Source organism: Python bivittatus, unplaced genomic scaffold (genome assembly GCF_059951505.1).
Source record: "Python bivittatus isolate LINGU-HERP-01145 unplaced genomic scaffold, Pbiv_v1 ctg000790_np1212, whole genome shotgun sequence".
NCBI classification, from domain to species: domain Eukaryota; kingdom Metazoa; phylum Chordata; class Lepidosauria; order Squamata; family Pythonidae; genus Python; species Python bivittatus.
Window position 1 is genome coordinate 3,943,641 of NW_028277110.1, and position 18,627 is coordinate 3,962,267.

The 18,627-nt window shown below is 46.0% G+C and overlaps 1 protein-coding gene across 1 annotated transcript; it reads left to right on the plus strand.

Moving 5' to 3' along the window:
* Positions 1-2,508: 2,508 nt before the first annotated feature.
* On the plus strand, positions 2,509-13,392 carry ASB12 (ankyrin repeat and SOCS box containing 12). Its single transcript, XM_088129206.1, has 3 exons — positions 2,509-2,801; positions 7,598-8,440; positions 9,657-13,392. Exons 1-3 carry the CDS (start codon positions 2,513-2,515, stop codon positions 9,788-9,790), a joined length of 1,266 nt encoding a protein of 421 aa, XP_087985332.1. The 5' UTR covers positions 2,509-2,512; the 3' UTR covers positions 9,791-13,392.
* Positions 13,393-18,627: the final 5,235 nt, after the last annotated feature.

The following is an 18,627-nucleotide window of genomic DNA, read 5'->3' on the forward strand; positions in this document are numbered from 1 at the left end:
GTATAATCAAATGCTTACCATATATATGTATATATGGTATATTTATGTATTTATTTTTTTTAATTGTTGTATGCCTCCCAGAGTCACCTTGTGTGAGATGGGCGGCTATATAAATATGATTGATTATTGATTGATTGATTGATTGATAAATAAATAAATAAATAAATAAAATATTTGTGGATAAGCCAAGAATTTTAGGTGCCAAAATGTACCTAAAAGATCAAGTCTGGCTTATCTGTGGATGGGTTTATCCACAAGTATATACGGTTATACTTTTTAAAGTAAAGTACCTGTATTTCCTATATATACTGGTGTGTTTAAGCCCTTTCACAGACAGGCTGACCCTTGAATTTTTAAACAAGCTACTATGAAAAATGTGGGTCAGCCTATTCACAGGTGATGCATTTTTCATGGTATTTTGGTTAAAGGTTCACAGGTCAGTTTATCCGCAGATGGGCTTATATGCAAGCATTTACAATATTATGTATATGCAGGCATTAATACAGCAGCTTTTAACCCAAAGAGAGGTAACTATAATGGGGAAAATTTGTCTCAAGCCCCCAAGTGAGGTGTGTGTAGGTGCCAGATCTGGCTGCCAGGAGTCAGCCCCAGTAGCTGCCCTGTTGGGGGTCCTTGGATGACTTCAACCCTGAGCAGGTATTCCGGCACGGCCCTGCCTTTGCTCTTAAGTTTAAGCAGCAAGAGGGTCTGAGCCCAGTGTGAGGTGGTGGTGAAGGTGCTGGACTAGGAGTGGGGACACCCTGGTGGACTTTGGGCCAGTTCCTCTCTTAGCCCAACGCACCTCCTGAGGTTCTTGAAAAAAAAATAGAAGAGAGGGCAAAAGGCAGAATAGAGACATCATGTGCCATCAAGTTGTTGTCAATTCTTAGTCACTAGATTTTCTCCATGATGATCTGTCCCTAACCTTCATGCCTCCCAATGGTGCCCTCATTGCCACCATAACTGAGTCCCTCCACCTTGCTGTTGGTTGTCCTCCTTCTCTTTCCTTCTACCTTTCCCAGCATTACAGCCTTCTCCAGAGAGCTGGGTCTTCACAACAGTATGTTCCAAGTAGGATAATTTTGAGCCTGGTCATTTGTGCCTGGAGTAAGAACTTTGGATTGATTTGTTCAATGATCCACCAGTTTGTCGTCTTGGTTGTCCATGGTCTTCTCTGGAGTCTTCAAAGTTCAAAATACATAAATAAATAAACCCCAGCTCCTGGAGAGGTGCCTGCTTTGTGCTCCTCCTAGTTCCTAGTATGCTGGAAGAACAGTGTCTCCTCCCTACATGGAAAGACTGGGCAGTGCATCAGGGCCTCCATTCACTTCCCTCTTGGTGGCAGGTGCAGTCAGAGAAGGTGGTCCTCCAGGAAGGAAAGGGAGAGAGGGCTGAGTTAAGAGCTTGATAAATGAGTGTTGGGCAGAACTAATTAAATTGCCATCTCCTCCATCAAGGAAGCACCCCTTGCTGGCTGGCACAGTCAAGCGAGTGTGGCTCTGGTAATCAAAAACGTCAGGTGAGCGAGTCCTACATGTGATGCGTCCAAGCTCCAGCTGTTGCCTAGGCTACCTTAGCCAATCTTGAACATTTAAACAAAGACAGATCTGGTTACTGTTGGGGTGGGAGACTACCTGGAAGTCCCAGGGCTGTAGGCTAGACAGGGAAGTCCCCCCCCCCCAAAAGTCCTCTCAGAAGAACCAAAGCATTTCTGCACTGTGGCCAAGAAAACCACGTGGATGTGTCCAAGAAGGTGCTGGAGATGTGATTTTTTGAAAGCTGGAAATGCAGTGGACTCTGGCGGTAACGGGCTCTGAATGGTCATCTAACACTAAACCAAGGTTTTTTTAATTGTGGTTTATTGAATAAACCCATTGGTTGAGTTCCCACAGCATAAAACATGGTTTACAGCAAGCTCCCCTGTCTGGGATCTCAGCACCAGGCTTCCCCACCAGCAAGTCAACTGCACCCAAGTGTCAGCTGAACCCAGCCTTATCCTGCTGTCTCACCGATTATTCCAAATCCCAGATGGGAGCAGGTGGGAGAGGCATTCCGCGGTTGCGCTCCCACCATCCGCTTTCTCCCAGGTCAGCAAAGGCGCGGCCAAAAGCGCAGTTCAGTATTGTACGATTTTTGGTGGCACAAACTCAGCCCGGGGCATAGTTCGGTGTCTTGCGGGAAGAAAGAAACTAGATAAACTTCGTGGCCGGCTCAAGCGCGTGGTGGCAACGCAGCCTGCCTCCCGCGCCTCACTTTCCGCCTTCGCCCGGAGCGGCGGCGGTGGGCGACTCCAGGCTCAATGGCCCCCACCCGCCGGGGCCGCCAGCAAGTCCCGGGTCTAAGATCTCCTCCTCGCCTAGCCTGAACCACGCCCGGCCGAGCCACCCCGCACGGAAGCCAGGAGGGAGGCGGGCGCCAGCTTGGAGAGCCCGGGACGCGGGCGGCTCTCCTCCATCCGCAGCCCCGGCCTGGCCTGGCCTGTCTCCGGCGGGGCGGGAGGGGCTGTCCGAGAATGGAAGCCGCCCAGCCGGCCGGGCTAAAATTAGCGAGGTGCGTCCCAGCGCAGCTGTCCCGTCCCGTCTCGTGTCGCCTCGCCTCGCCTCGCCGCCCCCGACGGCCCTCTGCGCTCGCCGCCCGGGCAGGGAGCGGGGAGGCCGCGGGGGCAGGGGCCTCGTCCGAGCCGGTCCCGGCCACCTCACAGAGGCCGGGCTGCGACACAGCGGGGCCGGCCGGCCGGCGGCGGCGGCTCCAGGCGGCGCTCCGTCGGGCGACACGGCAACCCGTCCGCCGGCCACCAGCTCGTGAGTATCGCCTGCCGCCGGGCGGGCCGGGCGCTCGCCTCCAGCCCCGCTCCGCGCGACCCGCGGGGGGTTCTGCTTGGCCTGGAGGGCGCGGGATGGGCGCGGGGGGGTTCACACGTGCGCGCCTCCGAGCTGGCTGGCTCGAGCGGGGTTTGGGCTGCGATCCCGAGAGGCGCGCGGCGCCCCCGAGGAGAGGGAAGGGCGAAGGAGGGGGCTTAGAAGGACCCCCCGAACTTGACCACAGTTTAAAGAGGGGGAGCAGCAGTCTGGCTCCAGCCATTGCGCCCCCATATGCGAGTCTTTGACCCGGTCACACCACACTCTTAACCTGGTTATCGAGTTAACCCATTTTCTGGGTTCACCCAAGTAGGTTGAATCCTAAGATTAACCAGCAGTATGGGTTCCGCGCCACACACTGTTCCTGAAAACAACAGTCACCAAAGGTAATGCTAGCCATGTTTAACCTGTGTGAATGCATCTATTGGATTAAGGGCATTGTGTGAACAGAACGTTCCTTCCCTTGTTAAGTTTCACAGGGTGTTTATCCTGGTTGTTTTGGGCCATGCAGGGCATCGCCCCTCGCCCACCTGAAGTAGCGGGTGTGGGTTTTTCAGCCAGTTCCGGATTTGGCCTCCTGGCCGTGCTGCACCTGTAGAACAGAGAACTGTATCACAGCAACTGCATTTGCATTAAGAGGACCTCATGTCATTCCTTAGGGTTGGGTTTGGCATGTTGTATGAACGCAGCCACTGTGGTTTGGAAATGACAGCTTTGGCATAATGCAATATGTGAGCCTAGTCATTGGGGTTATTCAGCAAACCATGGCGAAACAAGCCACCATTAGCATGTTAAGAGAATCACTCTCAGCTCACTATGAGGCTTGATGTCGCCCACATCTCCCCACCCGGTTACCATCACTCCTTGCTGTCAACTGTCCCTGTCCTCCCAAACCTATCCCCCACTTCCTCTTGTGTCCCAGTACTAGATGCCCTGGACTACAAGCCCCATTATGCTGCAGAAATTGTGAGGTATGGAGATCCAACACACACACAGTCATGGAAACATTGCTAAATGAGACAGGAGTAAAAGTGTTCAGGGAGTCCAGTTCTAAAGTATTAAACATGTTTTACTTGCTGAACCCTCAGACTAACTGATTGCATTTCAGAAATACTGCTGTTGAAATACAAGCATTAAAAAAAAACCCTCTCACCTGTATCTTACTGCTAAGAAGCAGCATACCTGGGTTTTCTGCACCGTGCTTCTGAGCTTGTATCCTTGCAAAAAGAGGTTATCTTTAAGAACTATCAATTTCCCAAGGTCATCAGAGATCTTTATGGATGAACAGGGATTTGTTAATCAGAAATTTTCAGCCCTAGCCAGCATCTTGGGTTTGGGGAATATAGAACAGCTTATAAAACCTTACAGGCCAGAATAATTGGAGATATCCAAAATGTAAGAAGAACCAGTGTTGCTCCCAGAGAGGCTGAAGCAAGCGCATTTTAATGTTGCACCAAATTTGGCTTCCATTCTGTGGCCCAGGACATCTTGGATGTTTTGCCATAGATGCTCAGCTGCTCCTCCCCACCCCCCACCCCCAAGGACTGGATCTTCCGCCTGGCAAGAAGAATATCACTCCAAATCAAAAAGGAGCTGGAGTGGGGGAGTTTTATCCCTTTGTCTTCAGTCTCAAGGCGATCAACACACAGTTGTATGAAACTTGTAGCCTTTGGGGAAGATCAAGACCTTGGTAAGGCTGGGAGAAAAAAGCCAGACCACTATTTTTTCAGGGAGAAAAAAGCAAAGTCAGTTTTGAAATAAACAACATTCGCTGAATTAATAGCAGCGAAGTTTGATTCCTGGTCATTTTAGGGCACATCCCTGTAGTGTTCTGGAAACGACAGGAGTGAGGAAGCGGTGTGCAACAGCAACCTTCAGAGGAATGAAAGAGAGAGAGAGAGAGAGAGAGAGAGAGAGAGAGAGAAAGAGGCCAGATCTTAGTCTAGGTTCTGAGTGGTCTCCCATCCAAACAGGGGATTGACATGCTGTTAGAAGCAGCTGGCTGTTGCAATTCTCCCCAGCTTATTCTGAGTTAGTATCATTCTGCAGTAGCTTTTCCCGGACAGGACAATTCATCCTGAAGCAGAGCTGCAAATGGATTACCCGTTTTTTGCAGCAAGATAGAGCCATGCCATCTTTGCTACAGGCAGGCTGTGCCCACTGGTGCCTCCTCAGGAACCAGTGCTCTGGGCGCTTCTTTCCAATCTGTGGACCCTTCGGTCAGAGCAGTGGCCCTTCCAGAAACAGGGATGTTGGGGAGGGGAATCCGAATGGTTTGGATAGCGGGACCTCTCCTTTCTGCGCAGTTAAAACGGCCATCTGTAAAAGTCACAAGGGCTCCCCAGGATTTAAAGATAGATGGAAGCTGCATCAGCTGCAAGAGGGGGAGATGCAGCTGACAGGGACGGGTCAGGAAACAGAAAATCACTAAACATTTTTGCAGACAGAGGAATGTCCAGCCACCACCTGGCCAGTTAGGAAATCCTAGATGTTTGGGGAAGGGAAAGAAAAGGATTGCAAAGGCATTTGAAAGATTTCCTACATCCCTGCCTGCGTCCCTGTCCCCAGAGGGGCAAAGCTGCTGGCCCTTTTACACGTCTTCTCCAGCTGTTGATTTCAGGAGGATGCTGACCTGGAGAACTTCAGCCTGGACTTAGAGACAAACCCAATCCTGGGTTCCCCTTTGGAGAATTTTTTTTTTTTACAAATCCTGTAATTGTGGGATCACCTTAAAATTGCCTGGATGGATTTGCCAAATGCCACTTGTGATCTGGGGTCTGTTCCTGCTGTTTCTGTGTTCATTGTGGGGGGAGGAAGAGGCTTCAAAACCAAATTCCCCCTCCCAGCTATGACTTGGGAGTGTTAAAGCCAGCAATGAAAATATCTTGCATTTTTTTTTCCTACCGATTCTCATTCAGGTTGATAAAAGAGGATTTGCTTTAGGTATTCTTTCAAAGGAGAGGAGAATTTCAGAGAGATCTTAAAGGGTCATGTTCTTGTACTTACTGGAGGAAGCTGAGGAATGCAAATGAATCTCCTCCAGCCTTTTATTGTGCCATCCCCTCTCCAGGGATCTGCACTTTCCTAGCATCTTCCTCTTCTATGAAATCCTAAGAGAAGACTTGTCTTTTCAATACGACATCAGGAATGGGAGCCTAGAACCTCTGAGATGTGGTTGGAGAGTTTCTCTCCCCCTTCCTCAAAAAAATGGGAGAAATCATGGATTTATTATTTTTTTTAATTATGACCAGCTGTCATGAACTGGCTGGAATGGCATGGTGTGGGTCAATGAAGCAACCTCAGGAGCTGGGGGGGAACTGTGTGTTGTTGCCAAAAGAATAGCATGGCTGTGTCCATGAAGTCTCAAGGAGTCATCTTGACTCAAAGGAGATGCTACCATTTTACTTGCCCTTACAAACCATTTGAGTCCCATTGAAAGCAGTGGATTTGTAGGAGGGACCATGCCTGGCTGGATTTGGAAGCTAAGCAGGCTCAGCCCTGGTTAATGTTTGGATGGGAGGCCACTGGAAAAGCCCAAAGCTGTAGGGTACACCAAGAAGTAGTAGTCCTAGTAGTTATCATCGTCGTCATCATCATCCCAGAAGAAGGGAATGCAAACCAGATGTTACAGTTGCCAAGAAAATGACATGGATGTGTCCATCAAGTTACTTGGATTAAGCTTGACTTGAAGGGGATTTTACTTATTTCTGGAGTGACTGAATGATCCATTCGGTCTAGAGGCACAGCCTTATTTCATCCCCAGCAAGACAGAACTGGATGAAAAAAAAGGCTACAACAGGAAATTGTGCAGAGATGCGCTGGGTAGCTCTAGTAGGGGCGAATTCTGCAAATGAATGAATGATCCAAGCAGGGCTGGGGACTAGGGCTGAGTTTTGAAGACCACTTCAAAATGCCCCCTCAAAATGAAGCACTCAGTTTCAGCAGCACCCCAGTTCAAGGAGCAGCCATGTTCCTCTGATCAGGATAATAAAAAGGGCTTCCTCAAGATTGAATGGGTCAATGGGAGAAAATCAACTTAGTTTTTCAAGTGCTGCTCTGAAGTGTTGCTCTGAATCAGATTAATCCAAAGATGCTTCAGGTTGGATCACAAGTGAGTCACACATCCTCTGTCAGAGAAAACCCAGCGCGGTGACTCATACAGGGACATATAGGCAGCTTCCCATTGTAAAGCCATAGGATTGTGTACCAGTCTCTGAGCATGCAATAGAGCAGTGTTTCTCAACTTTGTCAACTCTAAGATGTGTGGACTTCAACCCCCAGAATTCCCCAGCCAGCAAGGCTGGCTGGGGAATTCTGGGGGTTGAAGTCCACACATCTTAGAGTTGACAAGGTTGAGAAACATTACAGTAGAGGATATGTCTGAGACCAGCATCCCAATTTGTGCTAAGTTTTACTGCTGGCCTGAAGACATCTGCTAGAGTCACCCTCTGGGGGAGATGGGCGGCATATAAATTTAAAAAATAAAATAAAATAGTGTAAGGAGACCATGCCTTGCCAGGACAGACAACACCCCGGTGTTTCCTTTATTTTGTAGGGAAATGCTGGAACAGCCACAAGAGAAATACATTTATTCATGCAGGTCCCAGGGACTGCATTGTATCTGCATGTAAATAGCATACACTGGATTTGATCCTTGTGACCCAAGAGATGCACTGACAAAGGTGGTCAATCGTGTACTTTACCCAAAATCATTAACGCACAACCCGTCTGACTCCTAGCTTCCAGCACTGGACCGTTCACAATGAAAGTCCCCCTCAAGAGACAATTCAAGATGAGCCTGCTGGATATCACCAAGATCTTCTCCCTGCTCCAGCCCAGAGAAGACGAAGACGGGGACACAGAAAGACAAGAGCTGAGTCTCGCCGTGTCCCAGGACAGCTACCAGCTGTTGGACCTACTGCTGCACCAAGAGAGATACAAACGGGTCATCAACAGTAGGAGCGGTTGGGGGGTGCCTGGCACACCCCTGCGCCTAGCGGCCTCCAAGGGCCACGTGCGGTGCGTCAGGGTGCTCCTGGCCCACGGAGCCGAAGTGGACAGCCTGGACGTCAAGGCCCAGACACCGCTGTTTATTGCCGTCAACAATGGGCACCTTGACTGCGTGAAGGCCCTCTTGGGTGCGGGCGCCAGTCCTTCCGGGAGCATTCACAATAACTGCACTCCCCTGCTCACGGCCGCGCGAGAGGGAGCCCTTGAGATCCTGCAGGAGCTCTTGTCCCACGGGGCAGAGCCCAACGTCAAAGCCAGGCTCCCGGAGTGGGCGGCCAACTCGGTGGCCTGCTGTGGACCTTTGTACTTGTCCGCAGTCTATGGCCATCTGGAGTGCTTCAAGGCCCTCTTGCTGTTCGGGGCTGAGCCCAACTACAACTGCAGGGATGGAAACATGATCGGCCGCATTAAGCACCCAAAGACCCTCCTGGAAGTCTGCTTGAGGCACGGCTGCAGGGTGGAGTTTGTCAAGCTCCTCATTGATTTCGGTGCCAACGTCTACCTGCCTGGCATCACCCTGGATAAGAGCTCAGCAAGCCCTGAAGTGCTCCAGCTGTTGGCCAGAGAGAGAGGTAACCGTTTTTTCAAAAAACATGTATACTTAATGCAACAAAAGGCTACGCAGAGCCTTAAAGTCTTCCTCCCTTCCCTTTCCCCTTCCCCTTCCCTTTCCCCTTCCCTTTCCCCTTCCCTTTCCCTTTCCCTTTCCCTTTCCCTTTCCCTTTCCCATCCATCCATCCATCCATCCATCCATCCATCCATCCATCCATCCATCCTTCTCTTCCTTCTCCTTCCTTATCCCTCTTTTCTCTTTTTCCTTTCCTTTCCTATCTCTTTCTCTTTCCCTTTCTCTTATTCTTTCCCTCTTTCTCTATCCCTTTCTCTCTCTTTCCCTCTTTCACTTTCCCTACTTCTCACTTTCTCCTTCCTTCTTTCTCCTTCCCTCTTTCTCTATCCCTTTCTCTTTCCCTTCCCCTCTTTCTCTTTCCCTATTTCTCTTTCTCCTTCCCTCTTTCTCTTTCCCTTTCTCTTTATTCCTTCCATCCATCCCATAGATTACCCATCCCATTATTTGCTTTTAAGGTAAGCAATATTATGCAATGTACATAAAATTTATAAGAAATGTCACCCAAAGTAATTTAAGGCATGACCTAAGAAAAAAGACATATATGTGTAGCTAAATCTACACTCACACAACAGCATGCACAATACCTTTCCATACTTTTCTGCACGGGTGGTACACAAATTGCAGAACTGGTTTTGCCTTCAACCTGGATGGAAGAGACCGTCCCACTCCAGGAATTCCGCCAGACTGTTTTGCGTCAGCCACAGCTCAAAACTATGAACATTTGATTGCTCCGAGTTACAGGAGAAATGGTTTCTGGGGTTCTGGAGTGATTTTTAGAAGCTGGTAGAGCAAGGGTGGTGCACAATGCCTTCTTTGTCCCCTCCTTCAGCCCCTCCTAGATCCCACTAGATCCCCTAATCCTCTCTATGCTTTCCTTTCTTCCCTTCCTCCTTCAGCTCTGATATCCTTGACTTTTTTGCATGCTTTTCCCCAACAAACTAGTTCTGCCTGGAACAGTGATATTTCAATCCATATCCAGAACAGAACAGCTAAATGTCACGCTGTGTACAGACCAACACACACAAAGCATGTATGATTCTTTGTTCTTTATTTATATTGATGTGATGGTCCTTGGAGGCATTGCAAGGGTGAAGTCTTAGCAGTGTTCATCATGCAGCAATCACCACGTCTCTCTCCCCCGTCCCCTCCTGCTGTTCCAGCGTTCCCCAAATCCTTGATGTCCCAATGCAGACTGGCAATCAGGAGGTTTATGAAACTGGAAAACCAACCCAATGCTGTGGATCAACTGGACATCCCCCTAGTGCTGCTCAACTACCTCAAACACCAATTGTAACAGAAGATGAACGCTGAATCGCCCAGGGTTACCAAGTCCTGTAACTGGATAAGAAAAAAAAAAAGAGAGAAACTTCTAAGAATTGGGATGCGAGTGTTTGATGGCCGGTTTGAATGAATTTGACGGTGTGTGTGAAAGAAATACACAGGTACAATGTGCAGAGTCACATTTCTTTTAACATCAACATTGACCAGCAGAGGTAGATGAAAATTTCACCCTCCTGGTGGATGGCTGGAGGAATCCTGCTTTATTCTTGTGGTTTTCCGAGGTTCTGGCTTCATTGTTCTAAAGCAGAGGTTGGCAACCTTTGGGTTGGCAAAGGGCACACTTAACATTTGGGGGGCTTGCTGACGGCCATAGAGTGAATGGGGCCCCATTGCCCATATCAGAAGGGCCATTTTAGGGGGAGTTGAAGAATTCCTTGGTTTTTAACTGTGGCCTTCCTATGTTTGGACTTAGCTACCGTCTTCATCTGTCTCTTACTCAAAAGCCTTGTGCTGTTGGCTTCCAGAAATTGCCATTAGAAAAGGCTCTATCAAGCCCCCCCCCCCCGCCCCCATTCTGGCAAACTCAGGAACAAGAATGACTTGGGTTTCTGGAAAGGTCTTTAATTGCTAGTATGGTAATGTGGCTGTCAGCCCTTGGAGGTAGGCCAGGTTGGGAAACACACCACAAGAAAGACTAGGATGATGCTTTATTGAAATAAGCTATGATAACTGAATCTTGAAAGCCTCTTCCCTCCCTCTTATACCAAAGAGAGTCAAGGCAGGACAATCTTGAGTTTCTTTCTCATGCTGCCTTGTTTTCCTGGACTGAACTCATGTTTTGCAAACGGCTTTGCATATCTTCTCCAGGACCATCTCTGTGTTCCTCTACAGAAACTTGAAAGCCTGTCAAAGCAATTCTCCAGTTCAACTTATACCTAGCGTAATTAAGAGGAGTCTCTTTCTCCAGTTCCCCCCTCCCCAAGTCTAAGTCATCTTTTGCGTAACAGTCCAACTCCTTCCTGTAATGATTGTGCTCCCTCCTCCATCCATGTTCCCAGGATCTGTTAGAAAATCCATCACAGGCTTTGAGAGTTGCAGAAAGAGGGTGTGGAGGATTTTCTACTCCTATCCTAAATAAATAAAACAGAGGTCTATTTCATAAAGGAAGTTTGGCCCAAAGCTATATTTTCCCTTTCATAAATCTGACCCATTGAATTCTAGATTATTGTACTGTATATAGGTTTGCAGACTTATAGCTCTTGTAAGACTGTCTGTGTCTCTCTAAAATTAAGATCCACTATATAGCATGAGATTTAAGATGAAGTACATCTTTTGGATTACAGCCTTAAAAGGCATTTAACCTGGAATGAATCAATAGAGCAGTGTTTTTCAACCATGGCAACTTTAAGATGGGTGGACTTCAACTCCCAGAATTCCCCAGCCAGGGAATTCTGCACTAGAGAGCTCATCTTCTGATACCATATATGGGTTTTAATAAATATCACTTTTCTTTTGTTTAACAGGAATGGGAAATGCAAAAATGGATTTAATTATTACTTGTGGAAGTATTCTAAATTTTCTGGGTAAAGGAAAATGCAATTTTGGGAGCAAGCTCACTGCATTCAGTACAAATGAATTTTTCCTCTCCAGAATTTTGAAGCAAAATCAAATTTATTTTATTTAAAATGTATGTATCATTTATATTCCATCTTTAAGTTAGTTTACAGCCACAACAGATTTTTGGGAAAAATGATTTTGCATGTTTACAGCATAGTTTAGTTTGATGTGGGAGGAGAGGAAAGAAAGATAGTTTGTGGAAGGCACTAATGATATCTCTGGTACAACCCCCATGTTAATGAATGGATGAATAAATGGCAAAATTAATTGCCTGGATTCATCATAAGAGTCAGATGATGACGATGATGATTGTGACTTACTGGTACCTGTTGGGACGATGCAAATCCGGGGTAAAACGCCTTAAGAACTATTATGACTGTCTTTTAATTATAATATCAATTTGAATGATAAGCATTAATGCTTGTGAGATGAAATATGCTTAAAAAAAAAAAGAATAGTACAAGTCATTTCCACTAGGTGACAGTATTGATCCAGAAACAGTATCTACCAGAGTGCATTGTTATTCTATAAGTCTAACAGGAGGGGGCAGGAGAGGGCAATTGCATTCAAGCTCTGCTTGCCTGCTCCTGGAAGGCAGCTGATTGGCTGTGGTGCAGCTCTGGAGGTGGGATTAAGTTGGTCTTTGGCCCAAACTGACAGTTCTTCTTATGCTGACCCACCTCTTCTCACATTTTTATGAGGATCCTAACCCCCTGTCCCATGGTTTTATCAATGCAAGCATTATTATTATTATTATTATTATTATTATTATTATTATTATTATTATTATTATTATTATTAGTTTTGTTTTAAAGAAAACATTGGTGCTGGATTTAGAGCTTACACTATCATTTTCATATCGTTGGCAATGATGACGCTGTTGAAGAGAGTTGAAGGTTTGCAGAGAAGGGATTTTGGGGTTCCCATCTCTATGATACAGCCTTAATTACTACCTCATCTGCCGTATGTAAAAATTAGGCTTTAATCTATGGGAAATCCATCTGCCAAATATCCCTTGGAGATCATCTTAGATATTTAGAAGCCCAGAGGAATAGAAAAGCGTTTGCATTATTTATAAACCCAAAATCTAATTATAACGTCAGAAGACTATTAACCAGCCTTTTCTAAGCAATAGGTAGGTCTCCTCAGGGAAATGTTGTTGAGCTCCCCGGCTTGGTTCTTTCAAAACAAAGCTGGGGAAGCTGTTAGAAATGGAGAACGATGATGGGTTGTCTCAGTAATAGCTTGGAGGTTGGATTAGTCAGAGAGAGATCTTTGTGTTCTCCATTGATTAAAAAATGCAGAGTGTTAGAAACACTTTCTGATCCTGACGATCATTTAAACTGGTTGGTGGACTGATGGGAGAGCTGAATTTTTTGGCAGATCTGTGAGTGATTTGTAATTGATTGGTGAGACAAAGTGTTCTGGTAGCCATATTTAGAGCTTTAGAGCAAGTAACAGGTGATCTCAGAAGGTGATTAATTGATGGTGGTGATGATGATGATGATGATGATGAAGAAGAAGAAGAAGAAGAAGAAGAAGAAGAAGAAGAAGAAGAAGAAGAAGAAGAAGAAGAAGAAGAAGAAGAAGAATTATTATTATTATTTCTTGGGAAACAGTAGTGTGGTTGACCCAACTAGTCAAGTAATAGTCATTTATCAGAAAGAAAACTGGTGAGGTTGCTCCCCACCTCTCTTCTAGTATCTAAGGATCCCATGACTTGGGCTATGCAATGCTTTGAAGAGGTGTGTGAAGGCAAGAACTGGCCAAGTCAGAAGCAAAGGGGCTGAGACCAGGCAGGTCGGTTACAACAACGATCCACAGGCATCCAGCGTGTCTCCCTTTGAGAACAGAGCCACTTACAGAACATTATGACGTAAGGGTGGATAAAAAGTGGACTTTCAACCTGGGGACTGCTTGAACCCTGGGGTTTGCAAGAGCCGGTTTTCTTCTTTATTAAGGGCTATGAGTATTTGCAATAAAAGTATCTTATCAGAACGGTGTCCATGAATCTCTGACTGTGAATCTTCTAATTCAAGATTCAGCTGATGGGCTTTGCTTCAAGGGAAGTTCAGGTGAAGCACCTCCTGGAAACTGCTTCAGGAACAAAGCAACCCATCAACCTTGCTTCTAACTTCTAAAAGCAAAGCCAAGCAGCTGCGATGCTTCACATTCCTTTGTTTGGGGCTCTCTCTGACAGTTCTAGCAGCAGGAGACTTTCCAAGTTCAGTCGGTTTCCAGAAACTGTGGAAGAGATCTCTGAGCAATCTCTTTTGGCTAATGGAACTGCTGGAGGAGAGATTCAAGAGGATGCAAAGCATCTCAGCGGAGCAAACTCTGTTGCCTCTGTACCTTGATAAGACACAAGGTGTCACCTCCGTGGCACAACAGTGTTGTTAGACAAACTTGCATACCCCTAACCCCAATCTACTTTATCCTCTGATGGCTAGGTGGGAACGCTTCGGTTATAGCCATTTCACCATTTTGTTTTCTGACAATGCTTAGCTGCCTCCCAGAGACTTTCTTGGAAATAAACATGGGGTTGGATGTTGGCACTTTGCTTTGCAGCAAGCCCTTCCCTTAAGAAAAATAAAATAAAATAAAGTTAGTAAGGCAGGGAGCCTATTTAGCACTAAGGAAAGCATTGGTGGACATGGTCATGCTGACGAGGACTCTACTGCATTTGATCCACATTAGATATAACACAATGACTCTACTTATTTTATTTATGTATCAGCTTAACAGCCATTGATCAAAGAGATAGAGGTAGTCCCCGGGTTAAGAATGCCCAGATTACAGACAACTCATAGTTATGAACGGAGCCTGTTGTAGCAAAACTCGAGTTAAATACACAATGATTCGAGTTAAATGCACAATGGTTCGAGTTCATTGCACAATGGTACTTATACAGTATTATATAATCATCCTGTTCTGCCTTACCTACAAATCTGACTTAAGGACAAACTCTGGGAACAGAACTTGTTCTTAAACTGGGGACTGCCTGTAATCGAAATCAGTGGAAGCCACGTAATAATTAAAAGGAAGGTAGACGTGCAAAACTGATTTTTGAGGCTGACATTTTGGTTCATACCTCACTGATACACCAAATAGGGCATGAACCAAACCCAAAAGAGATTAGTAAAGATTTTTAGGACTGGCAAACTCCTGCATAGAAGAAACATAGGCAAAACACTCAAGGAATATTAAGAAATAGATAAACAGCAAAGAAAAGAAAGGATTTGTCGGTGCGTGAACTATGCCCTCTGTTCAGCTTTGCTATTCGAAGTCATTTCTGGAGTAGGAATTCTTTAATTGTATGTGTGCCGTTTGGTGATCAAGAAATAAAAATATTCTAATAATATTAGAATAATAGCAATAGTAATAATGCATTCTGCAAACAAAATCTGCTTTAAATCCAGAAGCCTGGTTTGGGTGAGTTTATTGGCAAGGCTTCTAAATTTCCCTTTTATCTCTAGCTTGCACCTCTTCTGCTAATTTAACAAAGCTAGGACCTGAGTACACCATGGATGGAAGTTGGAAGCTGCTTTAAAAGAGCTCCCTCCATCAGAGATACCTGTCCTGGGGGGCTAATAAAAGTAGGGATGAGGGTTTCTGAATGTCTAGGTTCTTGGCAATTGCCCCACTTGGACAACCTCTAATCTGGTCCAGCTTCGGCGCTCCAGTGAGGGGGATGAATGCTAAAATTCCCCAGGGTTTTCCTTTGAACTTAATGTTGCAAAAATGCTTCGTTCTGAGCTCTGTAGTTCTTCCATTCAGCATGCAGGAAACGTAACCCGGAATCTAGCCTCAGTGGGGACACAGTGCTTTCTTCCCATCCTGAACGGAAAACAATTGCGAAGAGATTTTGAGAGAGGGAGAAAGGACAAGCAAGCTTGTGCAGATTTTGAATCGCACCTTGCAAAAATAAAAGAATGTATGTTCTTGGCTTGAAAAAAATTCCTGTGCTGTCTTACACACACTTAGAAGATAGTAGGGCTTACTGGGGAGTAAATAAAGGTAGCATTTTTCCACCCTCTGTATTCTTTGAAAAAACACACATCTGGACTAAGCAGATTGTTTCACCATAGGTGAAAGATTTGGGGCCACATTCATCAGCTCCTTGTCATCTGATCAGACAATTGGACAGCCTAGGACTTGTGTCCTTAGGGCACCATTATCAACCAAGTGGTATTTACTATCCTTTTACTGCGCTGAACCTGGCAACCGTTCAGAACTTGGTGCCAGTTTTCAAGTTCTCCAGGCCTAAGATGGGTTTGAACTGATCATCTGGGCGAGTTTGAATAGGCACCCACAGGGAATATCAGTGCCAGAGCAAGAACAATGTAACTTTCATGACAATTGGTTCTCTTTAGAAATGTCTTGCAAAAAGAAGAGATGCCAACAACTTCCTACAACCTAAGTAAACCAGTTGTGGGTAAAAGTTTATAAATACTCTCTATTGTTTGCATGGAAACCAGTATGAACTTTTTCTCTGAATTTCTGCTGATGAATAATAAGGTTGGAGTGGGAAAATAATATGCTTTGTTTCCAGAAAGGAAAGCCAGTTCCAAGGAAAGGCTAGATAGGGAGATACTGAAGCAATTGGGATTCGCTTAAGTTTAACCCTGAATCTGGTCATTGACCAGAAATATATCAATTGCAAGAAAAGGGAGAGCTGTCTCCTTCCATTTTCAACCAATCTCCAATTCATATTTTCCTGCATCATTCATGCTTCAGCCCTACATTCCAAGTTCACTTAAAATTAGTGTGTGCTGAAAATAGACGTTTTTCAAAATGTTTCTTTCTTCGCCAAAGAGGCTTTGTTTTTCATACTTTATTGTGCTTGAGAATTTTTGGAACAGTTTTTTTTTTGCATGGTGTTTTTGAATGTTCCTTTTGGAATAGCTGGAGATGGTTTCCTGGTTTCCTCATCCTGGAGCCTCCCTTCCCCAATTTGGAAGAAGCAGGACGAGACCAAGAGGCCGTTCACTGCTGAAGAGAAGATGGTGTGGTGAAAGGTGGGACATTCACGTTCACAAATGCTTTCCCACCAACTCGTAACAAAATCAGTGCAAGGGCCCCACGCTCCCTCTTGAGAATTCCACCGAAATTGCTTTTTTCTTTGCAAGGAATTTCTAAAGCACGTTCTCTGTTATTAAATTGAATGAAAACTGGTAAAGAAAAGATATCCCATAGTATCTGCCCGGCCGATCCCATCTCTGGCATGCTCTGGGTTCTTTTGATTAAATAGTGCCTTCTACTGGGACCCCAGAAGCTCATCTTTTCTGTAGTAGTTCCTGCCCTCTGGAATGAGGTTATCCCAAGACCCGGATGGCCCCCACCCTGCTGGTGTTTCGAAGGGCCCTGAAGACGTGACTCTTGGCCCAGGCCTTGAGCGACAGCAAGGGAGACTCCTTGCTTGTCAACTTTTACCTTTTTTCTTCCTTTACTTAATTTTATTGTAATTTCTTGGTTTTGATGGTTATGAGCTGCCCAGAGTCCCTGGGAGCCAGGCGACATCCAAGTTTAAAAACAAACAAACTGTGTGTGTGTGTGTGTGTGTGTGCAGCTAGAGTCAGTTTTCTGAGATCAACCCACTGCCAGGTCAGTTCAGCAGCCTTCATCTTCCAAGTTGTGGAGAAAAACAGCCACACAAATAGCTCTCCGTCTTACGCACAGTGTACAGAATCTCCTGATTTTTCTGCCCCAGAGTCAATGTTTGCAGGGAAGAGACCTTCGCGCATACCATGGGGGTCGGAAGAAAAGGGGGATCGAAATAGTCACGAGGGCAAACTCTACCATGCCATTGAAGCCCTCCCCCTTTTTAAAAACACAAATTGAAAAAGGGACGGGCCTGGCTGTGACCCCCATCTTCACTGTGTTGACCTCCAGTGGATCCCCTTGGCACGGATGTTATAAAGATTCTGTCAAGGGTTCTGGTTGCATGGCAACCTGTATATGGATGTACTTGTGAATATCCTTTCCCTGTTTTGATCGGTATGCGCGATGCAGGCACCACAGGCAATCAAACGGATTGTTAAGACCAACTGTGGCCAAAGATTATTTCTCATTGGATTCTGAATGTAAAACCCATCAGCTGGAGGATGGAAGAAAATCTTTTCATGTCCCTTTGCCGGTTTGACCAGGAAATGCATACCGTGATGAGCATCTACATCAGTGTTTCTCAACCTTGGCCACTTGAAGATGAGTGGACTTCAACTCCCAGAATTCCCCAGCCAGCAATGCTGGCTGGGGAATTCTGGGAGTTGAAGTCCACCCATCTTCAAGTGGCCAAGGTTGAGAAACACTGATCTATACTTTCGACATTTTCTATGTGGCCATCGTTCGTGTGTTCTCCATTTTCTTGGGAATACTCACTTTTTAGTATTCTTCTTTACCCCATGCTGAACCATCAACTAACCCCACAAGCTAGGCTTTGGGACACACCATCACCATGATGTATTGAATCAAGGTTTACTGAATTACTTGATGATGGTGGCAGTTCATGATACAGGTTCATGATACAGAGTCCTGTTCCCTCAATTGACTTAATTAATTGGTGGGGTAATTGTAAGCGAGCTTGCAACATGGGGGTCCTGCAGAGTCCCAGCACCTCTTGTAAGAAGTGAGGCATCTGCACGGGAGGTCAAAAAGTCAAGTCATCTTCAAGGGCAGCCCCAGACAGAGGACCATGCAGTAGTCTAACCATGAAGTGACACGGGATGGAGAACCGCAGAAGTGACCTTGAAGAAGGAATGGGATATTAGGGAAAAAAATGGTTTAACCTCAGGGAAAGACGTTATCCTTGGGATGAAACTGGCTGTCTTTGATATCAGAGGGAGGGAAGGAAAACACAGTCAGGCTTTCAAGATTCTGCTATTATAGCCTCTATCAACCAAGGAGAGCTCCAGGAATTCTGGCGGAGTCTGTATATTGACGTGGCCTAATCTGCAGGGCTGAAACAAGGGTAGGAGTCAGTTAGGCCTTCTTGACCCAGAGAAGCCCAGAATTGGTGCACCAACTGGAGCTGGGCGAAATCCTTCCACTTGCTGCTTCAGCAGGTGCTGGGACTCTGGAAGGACCCCCACGTTGCAAGCTCCTTCCTTAAGGAAGGGTGTGACCCCACTGAGCGCTAGAACCAGAGGTGGGATACATCTCTCATCAACCCGCAGCAGCTCCGTCTTGCAGGGAACCACACATGAAACCGTGTTAAGATGATGGTCCAGGATGTTA